At 38.7% G+C, this 23594-nt stretch overlaps 1 protein-coding gene across 4 annotated transcripts in view; it reads left to right on the top strand.

Annotated features, from left to right (window-relative positions):
- TRPC4AP (transient receptor potential cation channel subfamily C member 4 associated protein) overlaps positions 1-23594 on the top strand; it is a 76299-nt gene that overhangs the window by 32607 nt on the left and 20098 nt on the right. For all 4 annotated transcript variants that reach the window (XM_012754764.2, XM_076011054.1, XM_012754763.2 and 1 more), the window contains 4 exons: positions 1696-1751; positions 9020-9148; positions 11483-11690; positions 14921-15106. In XM_012754764.2, coding sequence (XP_012610218.2) covers positions 1696-1751; positions 9020-9148; positions 11483-11690; positions 14921-15106 — 579 coding nt within the window. The remainder of the gene's footprint in view (positions 1-1695; positions 1752-9019; positions 9149-11482; positions 11691-14920; positions 15107-23594) is intronic.

Genomic DNA, 23594 nt, shown 5'->3' with positions numbered 1-23594 from the left:
GAGCAAGACCCCTGTCTCTACTATAAATAGAAAGAAATTAATTGGCCAACTAATATATAGAGAAAAAATTAGCTGGGCATGGTGGCGCATGCCTGTAGTACCAGCTACTCAGGAGGCTGAGGCAGTAGGATTGCTTGAGCCTAGGAGTTTGAGGTTGCTGTGAGCTAGGCTGACGCCATGGCACTCACTCTAGCCTGGGCAACAAAGCGAGACTCTGTCTCAAAAAAAAAAAAAAAAAAAAAAAAGAGTGAGTGCACTTTACTCTGGCATTCAAAACCAGAGATCACTTCAGTTAACATTTGATGAATGCCCTTCTATAAACATTGCATATTTTTTTTTAATTAAAAAAATTTTTGCCCCTAACATCAATGGGACATAGCGTATAAGGTCTCATTTGTGTGTGCAGTTGTGGTTAAGAGGATTCATATTCATCCTTAATGCATCAGCTTTGTACTGTGTCTAAATTATTCCTTCATGTTCCTTATCTGCTCTTCCAGCAAGTAGCATCTTATAATGTTCGTGCACGTTTATTCTCTCTTCCCTCCACTAGATTTATAGGTTGCATGAGGGCTGAGACTTGCTTGCTTGCTTGCTTTTTTTCCCCCATCTGCTCTAGAGTAGAATAAGTAAATACTTGATGAATGAGTGAATCCCAATTTCTTTTGAAAATGGAACATCTAGAAATAGATATACCAATCTGGTAATCTGGTGTTTCACTCTGCTCTCAGGTTGTTAAATAAACAAACCAAAGAGCTCCAGTAGGCTGAAAGGTAGGGATGAGGGATGCAGTACATCAACATTGTCTCAGGATCATATGAGGCAGCTCAGTCAAGCTAGCTTGGAAGGGCTACCCGTTGGGATCCCAAAGGGAGACCTAGCATTTTGGCATTTATGGCTGAATAAGGGTGCATGAAAACAGTTCTTGAAAAATGAAGCAGTCCCAAACAAAACACTTTGTTCATGGTTCATACTCAGTTTCATCATCTTCTGGTTTGGGGATCATGAAAATTAAGTTTCCTTCCTTTGCTACTCTCGTGTTCTTGCTCACAGGGAAATAGTGAATGCTTTCTTGGAATTAGTAGGTCAGGCATTGAAAGCCTTTTACCCAACACAAATAACAACAACAACAAAAACTAAACATAACAATCAGTTGGTGATCTGTAGTATTAATAAACATGGCATCTTTGTTTGCTGCTAGTAGACCTTTCAATGGAAATTTCTAATGAGCAATTAAGATGCTTATACTTTGGATTCTAGTAGTTCTGCTTTTGAAAATGTATCTTGAGGAACCAGTTTAATAAAAGTATAAAAAGACTATACATATGTATTAAGTCGCTTATTTGTAGTCCATTTAAATAGCAAAACTCCCCAAACCCATGATATATCCTAAGCAAGACACAAGGGAAAATGGCTTTATTAAATGATGGCATCACAACATGTTGAAATTATGAAGACTGTGGAACATAATAAGAAAGTGGCTACTGTATCAAACCAAAAAGTGATAAGCAAATTGGTTTGTAGGTTCTGATGGGCACTGTGAAGATCTTTGGTAGACAAGGACTGGAAGGAGGTATGCAAACAGGAAAATAACCATCTTGAAGGGTATTGTAACAGTACTTATGTTGAAAAACTGTAATACTGTCAGAATATCTTTTCGATGAAAAGAATAACCAGTTATTCCCCTTTCACTTTCAGTAAGTGATGAAATGTCCAAGGACTGCTTAAGCATCCTGTATAACACCTGTGTCTGTGTAAGTACCTCTAGGACTCCATCTGTCTCCCTATCATATCTGCAGTGGTTGAGAAGGGAAGATTTGAGTGGGGGTGGCAGACATGAGAGCTGTCCATCTTCAGATATTGGGGGAATTGGACTTTTTTTATGTGTGTCTGAGAATCAGGACCAACTGATAGAAATTATGTGGAGGCAGAATTTTGTTAAGAGCCAGGGCTGCTTCAGCAGTTACTGAACTCCATTGTTCCTGGATGTGTCCACACAGAAACTGTACAATTGCTTGTCAAAAGGTGAACAGCATTGACAGAGTGTTTACAACCTTAAAACTCCTTTTAACTCTGTTATGCCTATTCCTTTGTTTTCCTTGTTAGGAAACAACAAGAACCACAAGCCCCACCCATATATTAAGCAGGACACTTTACTAGATTGATCACTGAGCTGGGAAAATGGTGAATAAAGGAAGCAATTCGGTAGAAAGAAAAGAGCATAGTGTTTAGTGTTAGAACTTGATTTTGTGTTCTGACCCTTGGCTTAGTACACCTCCCTGAGCATTAGTTTCTTATCAGTAGAGTGCGGTTAATAATCATATTAACATCATTAGGTTATTGTGAGAACTAAATGAGATAATCGATGTGAAAGCACTTTGTAAAGCGATATATAAATGTTAGTTTTTATAAGCTACAATACCTGTCTTTCAGGAGCTTATGGTGTGGAAAACTGTGAACAGTGAATCATAATACATGGCAGAATGAGACAAGTGCTATTATATATTTTTTTCTTCCACCCGAAAGTCACTATGCAAAGACAAATGCTATTATAGAAATGAAAACCATATGCTGTGGAAATACAAAAGGAACAATTAACTCCATTTCATTGCTTGCCTCATTCAAAGAAAAGATTTTAGGCATCTTGTGGGAGTATATAAAATCTACCAAGATCACAAACTTAGAAGTAGATAAGAAAGAAAAGAATAAGATAAGGGTGGGAACAAACATACAGCCAGGAAATTGGGGCTGATATAAAAATATAGACCATTAAATCATCTGTATTATGGATGGGGCACAAATTTGGGTTTAAGCTTTTTAGCAGCCAACACAAATAGGGAAATAGGTTTGAACACTTACACAGTTTGGCATCTGTGATAGTGCTGTGCAATAGAAATACAGTGCGAGCTACTTGGGTTATTTTAAATGTCCTTGTTGCTGTATTTTTTTTTTTTTTTTTTTTTTTTTGAGACAGAGTCTCACTTTGTTGTCCAGGCTAGAGTGAGTGCCGTGGCGTCAGCCTAGCTCACAGCAACCTCAAACTCCTGGGCTCGAGTGATCCTTCTGCCTCAGCCTCCCGAGTAGCTGGGACTACAGGCATGTGCCACTATGCCCGGCTAATTTTTTATATATATATATCAGTTGGCCAATTAATTTCTTTCTGTTTATGGTGGAGACGGGGTCTCGCTCTTGCTCAGGCTGGTTTTGAACTCCTGACCTTGAGCAATCCGCCCGCCTCGGCCTCCCAAGAGCTAGGATTACAGGCGTGAGCCACAGCACCCGGCCATTGCTGTATTTTTTTACAGTTAAAAAAAAGTAGGAAGAAATAGGTGAAGTTGATTTTAATGATATATTTTATTTAACATGGTACATCAAAATATTCCAACATGGAAACATTTTTTTTTTTTAAGACAGTTTCGGTCAGTCACCCAGACTAGAGTACATTGGCATTATTGTAGCTCACAGCAACCTCAAACTCCTGGGCTCCAGCAATCCTCCTGCCTCAGCCTCTTGAGTAGCTGGGACTACAGGCGAGCACCGCCACACCCTGCTAATTTTTCTGTTTTTTGTAGAAGTGGGGTCTCACTCTTGTTCAGGCTACAATATAATTATTAATGAGATATTTACACTCCTTTTTTGTACTAAGTTTTTAAAATAGCATGTTGTTGTTGTTGTTGTTTTAACACCCAGAACACATCTCAGTTTGGACTAGCCATGTTTCATCCTTGCAACTTAAGCCAATAAGAGATTGTCCTGATTAAAAAAAAAAGACAGGCCGGGCGCAGTGGCTCACGCTTGTAATCCTAGCACTCTGGGAGGCCGAGGCGGGCGGATTGCTCAAGGTCAGGAGTTCAAAACCAGCCTGAGCGAGACCCCGTCTCTACTATAAAAAATAGAAAGAAATTAATTGGCCAACTAATATATATATATATATATATATTAGCCGGGCATGGTGGCACGTGCCTGTAGTCCCAGCTACTCGGGAGGCTGAGGCAGTAGGATTGCTTAAGCCCAGGAGTTTGAGGTTGCTGTGAGCTAGGCTGACGCCATGGCACTCACTCTAGCCTGGGCAACAAAGTGAGACTCTGTCTCAAAAAAAAAAAAAAAAAAGACAGTGTATGATGTAATGACTCCATCATTGGCAACTTCCATAGAGTCATTAGTTTTGTAAGGCTATTTTAAAATCATGACACCTAATATTAATCAGTGACATTCCAGTAAAACACAATTCAGTTTTTTTTTTGTTTTGTTTTTTTTTCTGAGACAGAGTCTCGCTTTGTTGCCCAGGCTAGAGTGAGTGCTGTGGCGTCAGCCTAGCTCACAGCAACCTCAAACTCCTGGGCTCAAGCAATCCTGCTGCCTCAGCCTCCCAAGTAGCTGGGACTACAGGCATTCGCCACCATGCCCGGCTAATTTTTTGTATATATATTAGTTGACCAATTAATTTCTTTCTATTTATAGTAGAGACGGGTCTCGCTCTTGCTCAGGCTGGTTTCGAACTCCTGACCTCGAGCAATCCGCCCGCCTCGGCCTCCCAGAGAGCTAGGATTACAGGCGTGAGCCACCGCGCCCGGCCAGTTTTTTTTTTTTTTTTAAAGTAAAGAACATAGGATTATATGATCCAACTCTGTGCTGATCTGGCTTAATTCCTGATTAGACAGAGAATCTGGGGCTCTTAGAGGTACACACCAATGCCTCCAGAGATCAGGCAAAAAACAGAAAATGTTTGAAATTGCCCATGTTATATGGGGAGTTGTATAAATTGTGATTAGTCTGGAGCAAGTATGTCCTGTCTAAAGATGGTTGAATTAAAATTTTTAAAAAGTACTAGCTAGATAAAACTGGCTAGCTAGATAAAACTTGGTCTAATGGAGGCTAATTTGCCACTAACTCCTTATTTAGATGCTAAACAGATACTTGGTCAAGAACCTATGATGAATATCATTTTAAAAAAAAAAAACCTTCCCCAGAAAAATCCATTTGTGCAGTGTTTTGTATATCATGTTAGAGATTTAAGAATTCGCCATGGAGAGGAAAAGAAGGATTGTGTATGGCTTTTTGGGTGGTTAATCCTGATTTGGAAAGCTTTTCAGAGGAAGAGGCATGTTAGCCAGTCTCTAAAAGGAGTAGAATATAGATAAATTGAAGACAGGAGAAAGGTGGGTAGTCAAGGGTGGCTAATTAGGGCAATAGGATTGTGTATTAGACAGCTTAGTGATATTTTTAAGGTTTCAGAAAATAGTAAATTTATTTCTCTTTTCTGTTTTTTTTTTTTTTTTTTTTTTTATATTCCAGAACTTTTGCTTATCTAAGTAAGCTAGAATCAGTCCTATTTCATATCTTATGGCAGTGTAGATACTGTATTTGTCTGGAAAATAAAAGCTTTTTTCCCCTGACATGCCAGTGCTCTAACTGGAGAACAGAAATGTAACATTAATTAATACAGAATCAGAGATTGCTCTTTAATGTGCTACTTAATGTGATCCTTGCAGATTTATATACTCAGAGCATTTTTATTGACACATCTCATCCCACCAATTGTAAAATGCTTCCTAGCTTGAAGTTCCCATTTCCCAGACTGTATTTGTCTGCATACTTAATTATATTCTTTAAAAAGAAGTTGTGACTGGGAGTGGTGGCTCATGCCTGTAATCCTAGCACTCTGGGAGGCCAAGGCGGGCAGATTGCTCGAGGTCAGGAGTTCGAAACCAGCCTGAGCGAGACCCCATCTCTTCCAAAAATAGAAATTAATTGACCAGCTAAAAATATATTAAAAAAATTAGCTGGGCATGGTGGCGCATGCTCATAGTCCCAGCTACTCGGGAGGCTGAGGCAGTAGGATCACTTGAGCCCAGGAGATTGAAGTTGCTGTGAGCTAGGCTGACACCACGGCACTCACTCTAGCCTGGGCAACAAAGTGAGACTCTGTCTCAAAAAAAAAAAAGTAGTCATGTTTGTTGTAGTCTGCCTTTAGTAATTTTTTCAACATAGAGGCTGAAAAGAATAAAGAAAGAAATATTAAAGCCACTAAGCTGTAATTGCCTTAAAGTAGGTGTGGGTGTGTATGTCTCTGTGTTTAAGCTCGTAATACAGTAGTTTTAAGTCCACACTTTTTCAATTCATTTTTTAAGATTTACTTTTTTTTTTTTTTTTTTTTTTTTTGGAGACAGTCTCATTTTGTTGCCGAGGCTAGAGTGAGTGCCGTGGTGTCAGCCTAGCTCACAGCAACCTCAAACTCCTGGGCTCAAGCGATCCTCCTGCCTCAGCCTCCCGAGTAGCTGGGACTACAGGCATGCACCACCATGCCCAGCTAATTTTTGTATATATTTTTAGTTGGCCAATTAATTTCTTTCCATTTTTATAGTAGAGACGGGGTCTCGCTCTTGCTCAGGCTGGTTTTGAACTCCTGACCTCGAGAAATCCACCCGCCTCGGCCTCCCAGAATGCTAGGATTACAGGTGTGAGCCACCACGCCCGGCCAAGATTTACTTTTTTTTTTTTTGAGACAGAGTCTCACTTTGTTGCCCAGGCTAGAGTGAGTGCCATAGCGTCAGCCTAGCTCACAGCAACCTCAAACTCCTGGGCTCAAGTGATCCTTCTGCCTCAGCCTCCCGAGTAGCTGGGACTACAGGCATGCGCCACCATGCCCGGCTAATTTTTTATATATATATCAGTTGGCCAATTAATTTCTTTCTATTTATAGTAGAGACGGGGTCTCGCTCTTGCTCAGGCTGGTTTCGAACTCCTGACCTTGAGCAATCCGCCCGCCTCGGCCTCCCAAGAGCTAGGATTACAGGCGTGAGCCACAGCGCCCGGCCTAAGATTTACTTTTAATTGACATGTAGCTATTGAACATATTTATTGGGTAAACAGTGATGTTTTGATACATATACTGTGGATAGTCTATATATGGTGATTAGATCAAGATAATGAGCATGTCCATCATCTCAAACATTTATCATTTCTTTGTGTTGAAAACATTTAAAAATTGAACCTAACTTTTGAAATCTTTCATCTCCTGGTTCCCTTACTTCCCTCACACACCTTGTTTTTTATTCCAGTCTTTCAGCAAACCTTTGATAAATACTCACCATGTTTCAGGCCTACTGCTAGATACCAGGGACACAGGTGAATAAGACATAGGCCTGGCCTTGGATAGTTCACAGTTAATGGGCTGAGATTGGGGGACATGGCAAAGGATCTGGAGAGGTGCAGACCAGGTGCTTTGAGGCTTCAGAGGAAGAGGAGTGGGTATGTTGAAGTTGCTGTGAGCTGGGGTAGGTCAGGAAAAACTTCATGTAGGAGGTGGCATGCTGAAGGCCTGGTAGGCTTGCCTATTCCTATCTTTGATATTTATTTGTTTCATAAATAACAAAGCGAGTTTTTGGCTGAAAAAACAGCCACTGTAGATAAGATAAATACAGAGTATAATCAGTTATCATCCCAATAACCAGATTAAACAACTCTGACCAATTTGTTACAAATAATTTCAGACTTCTTTCTGTATGTTGGCATGTATACAAGCACCATTTTGTGGCCAGCTTTTTTATTCTACAAAAATCATAAAGATTTAGCTATATCATTTTTTCTTTTCTTTTTCTTCTTCTTTTTATAGAGATGGGGTCTTTGTGCAGGCTGGTGTTGAACTCGTGGCCTCAAGTAATCCTCCTGCCTTGGCCTCCCAAAGTGCTGGGATTACAAGCAAGAGCCACTGTGCCTTTTTTTTTTTTTTTTTTTAGATAGTCTCACTCTATTGCCCAGGCTGAAGTGCAGTGGCCTCACTGTAACCTCCAGCAGCCTTCCTGCCTCAGCCACCCCAGTAGCTGGGACTTCAGGCACACACAACCATGCCAGGCTAATTTATTTTTTTGTAGAGATGAGGTCTCACTATGTAGCCCAGTCTGGTCTTGAACTCTTGGTCTCAAGTCATCCTCCTGCCTCCACCTCCCAAAGTGCTGCGAGGTGTGAGCCACCATGCAGCATCTTTCTAATAGTATATTCTATAGTGTGAGGATAACATACTTGATTTATCTTTTCCACATTGGCAGACATTTACATTGTTTCTGTAGTCTATTAATAAATGGTACTGGGTTAAAACATTCAGCATGTAGGATTTTAACAAAGAGGTTTGGAGTTGGTGAAGGTATTCCCAAAGGGAAGAACAAAGTGGTAGAAATAACACCCTGTGCGCATGGGTGTTAACAGCAAGTCATTCAGCCTGACCCCAGCCTAAGGTAAGTTTCAGGGAGATTATCCCTGATAGATACCTGTGCCTATTTGAAGGATTTTTGAATATCAGGCAGAAGAGTAGGATTTAATTGAATAGCAAAGGAGGCTTGAAGTTTTTTGATTACTCCAAGAAGATCACTTTGGCTATGGAATATAGGCTAAGTAAGAAACTTACTTGGCAATGTTTATGTTTACACACATCATCTAATTGAATCCTTTCAAAGACTTTTGAGATACCTACTTTACTGGTGAAGAAATAGAGGAAGTAAGGTGAGAAGTGATTTGTTCAGGATCACACAGCTGGAATTGGAACTTAGATCTGACTCTTAAGTCCATGCTTCAAACACTGTTAGATTTCACATTTAAGAATGGCCTTTAGAACCCCTTTATAAGCCCTCTCAGGAACCACTGTCTTATTTTCTTATGTTCTCACGTTGATAGAATTCTAAGTGGAATCACCCACATTAGTCACCACCTTCTGTTTTGTTTTCTAAATGGAGACAGTTGGGGTTTAGATTTTTACAAGCCAACTGAGGCCACTGCCTCCTGCTTTTCTGTCATTCTCAGCTCCAAAATGGACTCCCAGTTGTGTAGCCTGGGTGTTTGGAGGCTTTTGTTCCGTGGCTGGGAGTTCACAGATATTTCCCACAGTTAACTAATGGCATCCCAGTTTTGTTGGCTTGTGCCAGTTTTCAAAGGTTGGATTGCTTTTTTAGTGTCTGGAAGGGATGCCTTGCTCTTCATATTTTATTTTGTGATTTAACCTATTCTACCTTTTTCTCTCTTGTGGCAGACGGAAGGAGTTACAAAGCGTTTGGCCGAAAAGAATGACTTTGTGATCTTCCTATTTACTCTGATGACAAGTAAGAAGACATTCTTACAAACAGCAACTCTCATTGAAGATATTTTGGGTGTTAAAAAGGTGAGCTGTGTCCCCTAACAGGTGGCTGAGAAGACCAGGGAGGGTGTCTCAGACCAGTGATTTCTCAAACCTGAATAATGTAGAGAGCTCTTGCAAAAGAAATTCTTCCAGATTCCTAGTGTTAAATTATTTTTTTGTTACTTAGATAAGTATAAAACTAGATTATATTCTTTATTTTTTTTATTTTTATTTATTTATTTATTTATAGAGATGGGGTTTTCATTGTGTTACCAAGTCTGGTCTCAAACTCTTGGCCTCAAGAGATCCTCCCACCTTGGCCTCCCAAAGTGCTGGTATCACAGGCATAAGCCACTGCATGCAGCCAAAAATTAGATTATACTCTTTATACTAATGGGTTTTATATGACTATAAAACATAAATATATAAATTGAAATCAAACTAATTATAGAACTCAAAACTTCAGGTTGATGTCATGAATTTAATGTGATGGCTGATGTTACTTTGCTGGAATCAAAGTTCTTCTTGCTAATCATTATGGGGCAAGTTCTTTTTAGCATATCTATACCATTGTGTGCTGTGTGATGACTCCATTCTCCTACCGTTTTTTCTGTATTTGAACCATTGTGAAACCTTCATTCATTAGGATATGCTCCCCTTGGTTGGTAGTGTTTGGTCTTCGCTTATTAAGTCCACCTCTATTTTTATCATTGGTCTTCAACAAGTAAAGTTGGTTTAATTAGCACCAACACAGTAGGAGACACAAATGTGAGCACTGAAATCCTGCCACTTGGTCATAAGGTGGACATTGAAATGGCCCATAGTTTAAAAAAAAAGAACAAACTATGATTGAGATGAAATGAAAACACTAAGTTAAAAAAATCTCTCATTAAGGCCTCATAGGCCCCCAAAATATATCCATGAACCTCTCTGTTAGAGACTCACTATGTTAGATTTTTGTTGTAATGCTTATGAGAGCGTGGAGTTATTTCCCTAGTCCTTAACTGTCCTAAGCCTCCATTTAGGCTGCTGGTTCGCAGATTTCTTCCTCTTGTTACTGAGCAGCCACCTAGAGGTTGCTGTTGCAGAGAAGAGGGTCCCCCTATACACTGCAGTGGCCCTGAATTTCATTTCTGTCCTTCTGCTGCACTTTCCCTAGGACTTGCTTGTCATTGCCCAGGCAGAAGGAGCACAAGTGGCCCATTGTCTGTAGGAACACGTTGGAGATGTGTGCGGGCTCAGACAGACCCTTTGTGCCCCTTGATGAAAAGGCTTTGTTATTTTTCCAATAATTGTGGGCTCCAGCCAATGTGTGAGATGGGGGCCTCCAGGGTGGAAAATTAAGATTCCCTGACAGTCTCAGCATCAGACTCTAGGATTCTCTTTCACAGCTTTTCCCACCTGCCCCCTCCTGCCCTCTTACTCCTTCTCATTCCTATAAAATTCAATTCTCATTCATAATAAAAGCTAAGAATAGAAGAAAAATTCCTTAACTTGTTATAGGGTATCTATTAAAACTTACAATAAATACTAAATTTTGAAATTTTGGAACTATTTTTTTAAAGTCAAGAAAAAGATAAGAATTCCTGCTCTCACTTAAGATAAATGGTCACATGTACATGTACACAAGGCACACCTATAGGAATGTTCATTGCAACACTGTTAAATAGTGAAAAGTGGTAGTTTACCTAAATACATATTAAAAGAAGAATGATTAACTTGTGGGGTAAAACAGCCATTTTTTTTTTATTTACCAGAGCTGCTTGTATCAGTGTAGATAAAACTCAAAATGTTGAGTCAAAAGTAAATTGTAGTATGATATTATTCACACTGTGCATGCAGAGCAATACCATGTATTTTAATGGAAATACTTATAGGTATAAAAACATGCATGGGAATAATAAATACAGAGTTCAAAATAATAGAAACCTCTGGGAGAGAAAGGGCAGTGTAACTGGATGGAGGATACACAGAGGCCTTAAGCTATATTTGAAGTGTTCTTAAAAAGAAGAAAATCTGTAGCAAGAATGGTAATTTGTGATTTATAAAACTTGAGTAGGCATTTCTTTTTTAAATAGGCAAAATGCACCACAAAAACAAATGTAAAGAGTGAAAATAGTGGTGCTCAAACAGTAAATTTAATCCTTGGACTAATCCTATGAAGTAAGTTAGTCCCATTTTACAGGTAAAGAGGCAAAGACTAGGAAGGTTCCATAACTTACCTAAGGTTGCACAGCTTCAAATTGTGGAGCTGGGTTGTGAACCTAAGTGGTCCAGCTACCAACCCCCACTTTTGGGGGGAATGCCAAAGAGAGGCATAGCCAGTGTCTTTAGTGAATCAAGCATGGGGATTGTTTTATTTGTGTCTTCCTGTAGGAAATGATCCGACTAGATGAAGTCCCCAATCTGAGTACTTTAGTATCCAATTTCGATCAGCAGCAGCTTGCTAATTTCTGCCGGATCCTGGCTGTCACCATTTCAGAGATGGATACAGGGAATGATGACAAGCACACACTTCTTGCCAAAAACGCTCAGCAGAAGAAGAGCTTGAGCTTGGGACCTTCTGCAGCTGAAATCAACCAAGGTAAAGTCTCCAGGTTTTCAGAATTTTGATGTTGTAGCTCTGAAACCCTTCCTAAATCATCTGGTCAGTATCTCTAGAGATTAGTTCATGTGAAGGCTCCTAGAGTCCACTTAGAGTTTGTGAAATTTTTGTATATCCGTTCGTTATTGAGAGGATCAAGTTCCATAGCTTTTTTTCAGATTTTTGAATGGGCTTAGGACCTCAAAAAAGAACCGCTGTTTATCAGAATTACAAACTTATATGCTCTTTGATCTACTAAGCCTCTTCTGGGCTTAGTAGATTTGAGGTATATATACAGTAGTCACTCCTTATCTGCAGTTTCATTTTCTATGATTTCACTTACCTGCAGTCAACTGCAGTCTGAAAATATTAAATGGAAAATTCCAGAGAGAGAAACTATAACATATAATGTTTATTACAGTATATTGTTATAGTTGTTGTATTTTTATTAGTAGTGGTTGTTAATCTCTAACTGTGCCTAATTTATACATGCAACTTTATCATAGATATGTATGTATAGGAAAAAACATAGCATGCATGGAGTTCAATACTGTCTGCAGTTTCAGCCATCCACTGGGGGTCTTGGAATGTATTCCCCAAAGATGAGACATGGGGGACTATTGTACAAGGTTATTCATTGCAACATTGTTTGTAATAACAAAAGACTAGAAACAACCCAAACGTTCATCAATAAGAGACTATTTATGTAACAGAAAACTTTGTGGCTTTAAAAAAAAAAAGAATAAAGAAGATCTCTGTGTACTGGCATAGAAAAATCTCCAAGATATGTCAATGATAAAAAGGAAAATGCAGAATATTGTTTATAATACGATACTTTTTGTGTTAAGGCAGAGGGGAAAAATTAAGACCATACATTTGTTTGCTCATATATGATACGCAAAAAGAAATTGAAATGACACACAAGAAACCTAAAAGTGATTACCTGTTAGGAAGTGGCTGGGAATAGTAGAAGGTGTCAGTAGTGGGAGTGGAATTTCTTTCTTTAATTATTTGGTTTTTAGAACTGTATGGGTATATTAATTACTTTAAAAACAAAAACTATTCTAACCAAAATACCCCACATATTTCTTTACAGTAGCAAAAGATCTCTGTTCTATCAATAAAGTATCCTTGCCTGAGCAGATTTTAAGGAAACTGTTTTGGCCACAGAGTATAGGTAATTCATATTTGAATTGAAACATTTATGTGTCCTAAAAGCTAGTTCTTGAATGTTAACAGGCTAGAAATATTGTTGATACAAAAACGTATCAGTGTGTACCTTAGGGTACACCAAATAAAATAACAAAAATTTATCATTAAAAAACAGCAGTGGAAAACCATGACCATCCCAAGGTAGCTGTGATGATGCTCTGCAAACAATGACTTTGTTTCTGAAGTCCAGTTGGCTGGCTATGTGCATTCCCAGGGCTAGCTCTGCAGTTGCTAAGTGCTACACAGCAGCCTCCCTTCCTAATACTGAATATTAGTCCTCCATTAACCTTGTGAACCTCTAGCTTTATAATAGTTATGAACACCAGGTGGTCATAACTGTACCTTATAGGTTATTAGGGAATATAATTTTACATGCTTTCATTGTACATAAAGATAGAAGTTTGTGGACTCTGTGGACCTCCCTTCAGGTTTGCTTTTCCTCTTGTCCATAGATACAAGGCTTCCCTTGGTCTGTGTAGGGTTTTCTTCCCACTCCCCCTTTCTTGTGACTTTTGGGGAGTTCTCATTTTAGTAAATCATAAAATACACATTTTAAAAAAATGTGATTTACATGTTTACTGACAAAAGGTAACGTTTGTTAAGTTCTTGTTATGTGCAGACACTGAGCTGATTGCTTTACCTAGAAGTGATTTTATTTAATCCTCCAGGCAGTCTATGATAGAAATTAGTATCCCCATTGCACATATGAAGAATCTGAAGGCCGGAAGATTCAGTACCCTGCTGCTATATGTGGTCCATTGTTGACCAGAATATCATTATGCAGTGCATGACTGTAAATGGAATTATATGTGATTTTGTATCTGGTTTCTTCCACTTGGCATAATCTTTTTGAGATTCATTCATGTTGTAGATACCAGTACGTCATTCCTTTTTATGGCTGAATGGTATTCATCATATGTATATACCACAGTTTATTTACTCATTTATCAGTTAATGGACATTTAAGCTGTTTTCATCTTTTAGCTGTTTCCTTTGGTAACCGCTGCTGTTGGTTTCTTTTCTATCCTTCCAGGGAGACTTAACGCATATATAAGTAAAATATGTACAGGCATTAGTCATATTAAAGAAGGTTAAATGATGGAGTCAGGATTAGAACCTGAATTTGCCTTTAAAGTTTATTATGGTCGTATGCTGATCAGAATTTCTACCTTACTCATTGTTGTGAGTAAAATGGGATTGGTGCACATATGAATTGCATAATTGTTCAGTTTCTTTCTTTACCTTAAAACATTGTTTATCATCTTTATCCTGCTAGTAAATGTTACAAGAAAATCAGAAACTATAGATAAGTTTTAAAGGAGCATTTATATCCTCTCCTGTTCAGGAACAGCCACAGTAAATACCTTGGTATATATGCTTCCATTCTTTATATATTTTAAAGAAAAAATATTTAACTTTTTGAAGAAAATGAGCTTAAACTAATACTATTTAATAATTTTTTTATCTGACAAGTAAATCTGAATAGCTTTGTTGAGTCACTATATAAAGATGCGTCTGTTGTCATTAGTGTCTGTGTTACATACATTTCATTGTATGGACTTATCATTGTATTTAATTAATCTGCTATTGGTGAACATTTAATCCTCTCCACCTTTCTGCTGGAATAGAAACCACACCAGTGAAAATCTTTATACAGATACCTTTATATATATATCACTGGTTATTTTCTTATGGTAAATTCCTAGAAATGGACCTATTGGCTCAAAGACATGCAAATTTAAAGCATAAAAGTTATTCCAATTTATATTATCACCAATAGCTTAAAAGGAGCCTATTCCGTGCACCTGCTAAAAATTGAGCTTATTTCTATAACTTTATTACTGTTTTACCTTGACCGTTTTACCTTGTCATTTCATTTTGAAAGAACAGCTCTAACTAGCTGCTGCTATCAGAGTAAGAATCATTCCAGTCATGCAGATTGTTTGTTGAGGGCTTTAGAGCTGGTTTTGCTTGTCTCTGTTTTAAAAACTTTCTCTCTTTTTTTCTCTCCCTTGCAGCAGCCCTTCTCAGCATCCCTGGCTTTGTCGAGCGGCTTTGCAAACTGGCAACTCGAAAGGTGTCAGAAACAACAGGCACGGCCAGCTTCCTGCAGGAGTTGGAGGAGTGGTACACGTGGTTAGACAATGCTTTGGTGCTAGATGCCCTGATGCGAGTGGCCAATGAGGAGTCAGAACACAATCAAGGTACTTGGGGTGGGTCCCTTCAGTGACAGGAAACTTTTCCTTGGGTCTCTGGGGCCATTCTTCACCTCCTTTCCAAAAAGGATTCATTTGAGATTTGCTCAAAGTAGAATTTTCCTCAAGGTGATTCTAGACAATGACTATTAGGACTCTTTTGATAGCTAGTTCTGGAAACCTGATTGAACTCCCTCAAAGTGGACCTGATTGCAGAGAGAAGGGCTTTGTTGTAGAACCTGAGGCACCTGTGTCTCAGGGACAGTGGTCTTCTGTCTTGCTGTGCCTTGCCTTTTTCTGGTCCCCGTAATGGGACTAGGCAGTAGGCTGCCTAGTAAATGAGTAGACCTCTAGTCTCTGGTCCAGGTTCCTTGTGAAGGACTCTGGGTCTTGGGTCAGGTATACACCCCTAAAGCATTTGACAGTGGCCAGCAGAATGGGGTCAGATTATTCAAACCCAGGAATTCTCAGCTTCCAAACAAAGAATATGATATCTCACTGAGAGAGGCAGACTATCAACTTTTCTCATCCCCTCCAACTCCAAATTGAAGAGGCTAAGTTCTTGGTAAGTATGGCAAAGAGGTCAGAGGCTCCATTCTTCCACCCAGCTCCATACTATACTCATAGTCTAGAGCTCTATCCCAGATACTTCAGGCCAAGAATACTATGGCTCCAGTTGCCCTTGTCCCTGCTCACTTGTATATTAGAGGTTCTGCACCAGGAGAGGCAAGCCCAGAGACTAGAGATTAGTGACTGTCCTCAGAGTAGCGGCTCAGAGAATTTGCCCAAGGGGAAAAGCAGTTGGTAAGAACAGAGTGTGGAGAAGTTCAAAAGTAAGAGCATTCTCCAAAACAGTGGAGATTTTGATGGTAAGCAAATAAAAGGAGACCCCTAGCTCTTCTTAATTAAGAAGCCAAGCCAAACCATAGGCCAGCTAGGTCCCTAGAGAACCAGGGAAAGAGAAAGCTAATGAAGTCAGAACAAACCTCAGTCTCAAAAACTGCCCCTTCCTGAATTCAAATGAATTAAACTTTGAAACAGTTTATGCCCCAGAGCATTGTCCAAAACAGAAGAGAATTCAGACAGCAAGTAGTGGAGCCTGACAACTGGATATCATACCAGAAGAGGCCAAAAGCTTAACAGATCATGGAAAAAGCCAGTCAAAGAGCGTCCTGCTAAATGTCATCTCAGGGAGATTCTGTGCATGCCCAGGGCTGCACTCTGAGGCACATCATCAAAGGCTTCACCAGTCTGTAGGGGAAATAGACATTACTAAAATAGTTTAGCCAAGTCATTAAACAAATAAGCAAACAACAACAAACTCTGAAAGGAGGAAGGGGAATCAGTAGTCAGAGTTGCTACAATATATTACCAAAAATGTCCAGTTTTTAACAAAAATTATGAGACACAATAACTGGAAAGTATGACCCATACACAAAAAAAAGCAGGCCATAGATATTGCCCATAAGAAGGCCCAGATATCAGATTTAACAGTGACTTTAAAGCAGCCATTATGAATATGATCAAAAGAACTTAAACTATGCTTAAAGAAGTAAAGGACACTATGATGATAATGTCTCATCAAACAGAGAATGACAGGAAAAAGATAGGAAATATGAAAAAGAGCCAAATGGAAGTTCTGGAGTTGGATAGTATTGCAATTGAAATGAAAAATTGACTAGAAGGACTCAACAGTAGATTTGAACTGGCAGAAGAAAGAATTGGCAAACTTAAAGATAGATCAACAGGGATTACACATTCTAAAGAACAGAGGGAAGAAAGAAAAATATACAGAGCCTTAGAATAATGTGGAACACTGTTAAGCACACCAAGATAGGCATAATAGGAGTACCAGAAGTAGATAAGAGAGAGAAAGTAGGACAAAAAGTGCTGAAAACTTCCCAGATTTAATGAAAAACATTAATGTACATATCCAAGAAACCCAAAGAATCCAAGTAGGAAAATTCAAAGAGACCTATACCCAGGCACATCATAATGAAATTCCTAAAAGACAAAGAGAAAGTGGTGAAAGTAGCAAGAGAAAAATGGCTCATCATGCCCATGGGTATCCCAGTTAGATGAACAACGGACTTCTCATTGGTAATAAGAGGCCAGGCAAGGTGCAGTGGCTCATGCCTGTAATCCTCACACTCTGAGAGGCCAGGGCAGGAGGATTGCTTAAGGGCAGGAGCTCAAAATCAGCCTGAGCAAGACCAAGACCCTGTCTCTACTAAAAATAGAAAAAATTAGCCAGATAAGGTGGCCCAAGCCTGGAATCCCAGCTACTCTGGAGGCTGAGGCAGGAGGATCACTTGAGCCCAAGAGTTCACAGTTGCTGTGAGCTAAGCTGATGCCATGGCACTCTAGCCTGGGCAACAGAGTGAGACTCTGTCTCAAAATAATAATAATAAAAAAGCAGGCCGGGCACGGTGGCTCACGCCTGTAATCCTAGCACTCTGGGAGGCTAAGGCGGGCAGATTGTTCGAGGTCAGGAGTTCGAAACCAGCCTGAGCAAGAGCGAGACCCCATCTCTACTATAACTAGAAATAAATTAATTGGCCAACTAATACATATAGAAAAAATTAGCCGGGCATGGTGGCACATGCCTGTAGTCCCAGTTACTCGGGAGGCTGAGGCAGGAGGATGGCTTGAACCCAGGAGTTTGAGGTTGCTGTGAGCTAGGCTGATGCCACGGCACTCACTCTAGCCTGGGCAACAAAGCAAGACTGTCTCAAAAAAAAAAAAAAAAAAAAAAAACGCAGAGGCTGGAAGACAACGGGGTAATATATTCAAACTGCTGAAAGAAAAAATACTCAACCAAGAATCTTACATCTTGCAAAACTATCTTTCAAAAAATGAAACTGAGATCCAGGCCCAGTGCCTCAGGCAGGATGATTGCTTGAGGCCATAAGTTCAAGACCAGCCTAAGCAAGGGCGAGACCTGATCTCTACAAAAAATAGAAATATTAGCCAGATGTGGTGGCACATGCCTGTAGTCCCAGCTACTTTGGAGGCTGAGGCAGGAGAATCCCTTGAGCCCAGGAGTTTGAGGTTGCTATGAGTTAGGCCAATACCCTGGCACTCTATCCCGGGCAACAGAGTGAGACCCTGTCTCAGGAAAAAAAAAGAAATTATTAAAAGAATTATAGTGGTATGCTAGAAAATATTCACTTAATGCAAAATAAACATTAAATGAGAAACAGAGGAACAAAAATCCTGCATAATTCATCAGTCTTAAAAAAAGAAAATCAAATGAAACATAGAAAACAAAAAATGCAATGGCAAAAGTAAATACAACTTAATAACATAAAATGTGAATGAACTTCACGAGTCATTCAATACAGATTGTCATATTGGATAAAAAAACAAGATCCAGTCACATGCAACCTACATGGGACACACTTTCAATTAAAACGTACAATAGGTTGAAAGTGAAGGATGGAAAGAGATGTATCATGCAAATAGCATCCACAAGAAAGCTGAAGTGGCTGTACTTAGGGACTTTAAAACAAAATCGTTATCAAAGATAAGTAGCTACATTTTGTGATAATGAAAGGGTGAATCTGTCAAGAAGTTATAATAGTTATAAACATATATTCATCCAACAACAGAGCCAAAAATATATATGAAGCAAAACCTAACAGATTTGGTGGGAGTAATAATTCAACAATAGTAGTTGGAGATCTTGGTATACCACTTCTAATAATGGATAGAACTAAGCAGATCAACAGGAAAAAAGAAGACGGAGGTAACACTATACACCAACAGGTACTAACAGACAACTGTAGAATACTGTAGCCAACAAGTACAGAATACACATTTTTCTCAAGTGCACATGGAACATTCTCTATGATAGACCGTATACAAGGCTATAACAAAAAAGCCTCAATAAATTTAAAAGTTTTAAAGCTGTACAAAGTATATCCTTCAGTCACAATGAAGTGAAGTTAGAAATTAAAAACAGAACTTTGAGAAATTCATAAATATGTGGAAATTAAGCAATATACTTCTGAATAACCAATAGGTCAAACAGTAGATCACAAAGGAAATTAGAAAATATTTTGAGACAAATGAAACTGAAGACACAATATACAAAATTTACAGGATGCAGCTACAGCATGCTTGGAAATTTATAGCTGTAAATACCTATGTTTTAACCACTTCAGTTTGAGCGACGACTATAGTCAATAGCCACAGGTGAACGTGCTCAGTGACTTTAGCCAACAGCCGCGATACGAGGGTGCACAGCTGAACGTCAACTTTAGCCGACAGCCATGATTTGACTTTTCTAATTTTTCTTTTATCAAAATAACATTGTGGACATTTTAAAATAACGTAATAAAAACGTATGTATATGTTACCTATTCTGATTTACATTACAAGTAAAGCTGCCTGTAAAGTAAAACAAGCTTTCAGTGCTTTAAAGCTTTCCTCATCACACAAGAGCAAAAGGGATTCGTTGTCAATGCACAGCACAAACTATTCGTGCGGACTATGAGTGCTGGCTGTGGGCAAGGTTTTGTGGCCGGTGAGCGCCGTACCAAAGTGGTTAAAAACTCTCAGTCACCTAAACTTCTACCTTACATCATTGGAAAAAGAACAAACTAAGCTCAAAGCAAGCAGATGGAAGGAAATACTAGTATTAGAGTGGAAATTGGTGAAATAGAGAATAGAAAAACAATAGAGAAAATCCATAAAACCATAGTTGGTTGTTTGAAAAGATCAACAAAACTGACAAACTTTTAGCCACACTGACCAAAAAAGAGAAAAGGCTCAAATTACTAAAAACAGGAATGAAAGAAGATATATTACAATGAACCTTACAAAGATAAAAAGGACTCTAAGGGAATACTATAAACAGTGTATGCCAATAAATTAGATAACCTAGATGAAATGGACAAATTACAAGAAAGACACAAACTACTGCAGCAGACTCAAGAAATAGGAAATCTGAATAGACCTATAATAAGTAATGAGATTGAATTAGTAATGAAACTACCCACAAAGAAAAGCCCTGGTCCACATGGCTTCACTGGTGAATTCTACCAAATGTTTAAAGAATTAATACCAAATGTTTCTAGACTCTTCTGTAAAATATAAGAGGAGAGAATACTTACCATTTCATTTCTATGAGGTCAGTATTACCCTGATACCAAAATCAAAGATACCACAGAAAACAAAATTATAGACCAGTATCTCTTATGAATATAGATGCATAAATCCTCAACAAAATACTAGCAAACTGAATATGGCAACATATGAGAACGATTAATCACCATTACCAAATGGGTTTTATGCAAGGTTGGTTTAATATGAAAATCAATTTATGTAATACACCATAACAATAGAATGTAGGACAAAAACCACATGATCATTTCACTAGATGAAGAAAAAGCATTTGACAAAATCCAACACTCCTTCATAATGAAAACACTCAACAGACCTGGCATAGAAGCAAACTTCCTCAACCTCTTAAAGGGCATCTACAGGCCGGGCACGGTGGCTCACACCTGTAATCCTAGCACTCTGGGAGGCTGAGTTAGGAGAATTACTTGAGGCCAGGAGTTGGAGACCCTGTCTCTACAAAAAATAGAAAAATTAACTGGGTATGGTGGCATGTGCCTAGAGTACCAGCTACTTGAGAATCTGAGGCAGGAGGATCTCTTGAGCCCAGAAGTTTGAGGTTGTCATGAGCTATGATGATGCCACTGTACTCTAGCCAGGGCAACAGAGTGAGACTGTCTCAAAAAAAAAAAAAAAAAAAAGAGGTGAGGGGCATCTACCAAAATAAAAAAGACAGCTAACATCATACCTAATGAAAACAAATGAAAGCTTCTCAGCACTAAGATCAGGAACAAGACAAGTATGTGTGCTTTTGCCACTTCTATTCAGCTTTGTACTGGAGGTTCTAGCTAAGTGTGCTTAGGCAAAAAAATGAAAGGCATCGATTAGAAAGGAAGAAGTAAAACTATCTCTATTCACAGATGACATGATCTTGTATATAGAAAAACCTAAAGAATCCACTAAAAAACCACTAAACTAATAAATGGATTAAAAGCTTCAGGATACAAGATTAATATTTAAAAATAAATTGTAGGCTACTCTGATGGTAGTGGAACTTACTAATGTTAGTGTCACTAAAGTTGGTGTACAACCCCTCACTGCTAAATTTGACTGGCTTCAAAATAAATAAATGGTAGCAATCAACAAACCAAAAATGAAATTACAGTTTCATTTACAGTAGCACCAAAAAGATTAAAATACTTAGGAATAAATTGAACAAGATATGTATAACTTATACTCTGAAAATATAAAACATCATTGAAAGAAATTAAAAAAGACCTAAATAAATGTACAGCCATCCCATGTCCTTGAATTGAAAGATTAATATTAAGATAGTAATGTTCCTCATCTTAATCTGCAGACCAATCTGCAGATTCAACACAATCTCTATTGAAAATCCCAGCTGACTTTGCAGAACTGAACTAGCCGATCCTAAAATTCATATGGAAATGCAAGGGATCCAGAATAGCAAAAATGATCTTGAAAACACACTTCCTGATTTGAAAACTTAATGTAAAGCTGCAATAATCAAGATACTGTGCTACTAGCCTAAGGATAGACGTATAGATCAGTGGAATGCTATTGAGAAGTCAGAAATAAACCCTCATGCATATGATCAATTGATTTTCAGTGGGTACCAAGACCATCAAGTTGGGGAAACAATAGTGTTTTCAACAAATAGTGCTGGGACCACTGGATGGATATTGGAAAGAAATGCAGAAGAAATTGGGTCTCCTACCTCACATCATATACAAAAATTAACTCAAAAGGATTAAAGACTTAACTGTAAGAGCTAAACCTCTTAAACCCTTAGAAGAAAACCTAAGGATAAATCGTGACCTTGGATGTGACAACGGTTTCATAGACATGACATTTAAAGCACAAGCAATCAATAATAGTTAAATTAGACTGCTTTTGTGCTTCAGAAGACATCGGCAAGAAAATTAAAAGAGAACCCACAGAGTGGGAGAAATTTTGGGGTGTGGGAGAGGCAGACATTTTTGCAAACCATGTAACTAATAAGGGACATGTATCTAGATAATATAGAGAATGCCTATAGCTCAATAATAAAAGAAAACAAGCCATTTCGAAATATGGGCAAAGGGTCTGAATAGACATTTCTCAAAAAAAGATACAAATCATCAGTTATATGAAAATCATCAAGTATATGAAAAGATGCTCAACATCATTAGCTGTCGGAGAAATGCAAATCAAAACCACAGTGAGATGTACCACTTCATACTCAGTAGAATGGTTATCATTGAAAAGACATAACAAGTGTTGGCAAGGGAACCCTCATTCACTGTTAGTAGGCGTGTGAAATGGTGCAGCCACTTTGGAAAACAGTCTGGCAATTCCTCAAAAGTTTCCATATGGCTCAGAAATTCTACTCCTTAGGTATATAACCAAGAGAAGTGAAAATGTATGTTTACACAAAAAATTGTTCACGAATGTTCATTGTAGCATATTCATATTAGCCATAATATGTAAACAACCCAAATGTCCATCAGGTGATTAATGAATAAACAAAATGTGGTATATTGATACAATAGAATATTGTTTAGCAATTAAAAAATGAAATGTCAGTACAGGCTACCACATTGGATAAGCCTTGAAAACATCGTATTAGGTGAAAGAAACAGTCATAAAAGGCCATGTATTCTATAAGCTCATTTATATGAAGTGTCCCGAATAGGCAGTTCCATAGAGACAGAAAGTAGTTTAGTGGTTGCCTGGGGCTGAGGGGTTTGGTAAGAAGTAGGGAATGACTGCATTGACTACTACAGTGCCAACAAGTACAAGATGTCTTTTTGGAGTGATGGCTCCAACTCTTTACAACTCCGTAAATATACTACAAACCACTGCCTTTCTGTGATTAAATGAGTGAGTTGCCTGGTATGTGAATTGTAGCTCAAAGCAGTTTTTTAACAAAAGAATGAGTATGAATCCAGCCCCAGAAAGCAGAGTACAGTGCAGACATACAGAGAGTGGTGACCACACTCATCAGTTATTGTAGAGCTGAAGAGACGTGGAGGGAAGCATAGGCCTCTTGAGCTAGTTTTCATGTCATCCTTAGGAATGACCTTGTTGCTAAGCTCTGGGCATTGCTTTAGATATTTCTTTTTTTTTTTTTTTTTTTTTTTTTTGAGACAGAGTCTCGCTTTGTTGCCCAGGCTAGAGTGAGTGCCGTGGCGTCAGCCTAGCTCACAGCAACCTCAAACTCCTGGGCTCGAGCGATCCTTCTGTCTCAGCCTCCCGAGTAGCTGGGACTACAGGCATGCGCCACCATGCCCGGCTAATTTTTTTATATATATATCAGTTGGCCAATTAGTTTCTTTCTATTTATAGTAGAGACGGGGTCTCGCTCTTGCTCAGGCTGGTTTTGAACTCCTGACCTTGAGCAATCCGCCCGCCTCAGCCTCCCAGAGAGCTA

Source organism: Microcebus murinus, chromosome 16, assembly GCF_040939455.1.
Source record: "Microcebus murinus isolate Inina chromosome 16, M.murinus_Inina_mat1.0, whole genome shotgun sequence".
NCBI lineage: Eukaryota > Metazoa > Chordata > Mammalia > Primates > Cheirogaleidae > Microcebus > Microcebus murinus.
Note: the sequence above shows the minus strand (reverse complement) of the source record. Positions and strands in the feature narration are given on the sequence as shown.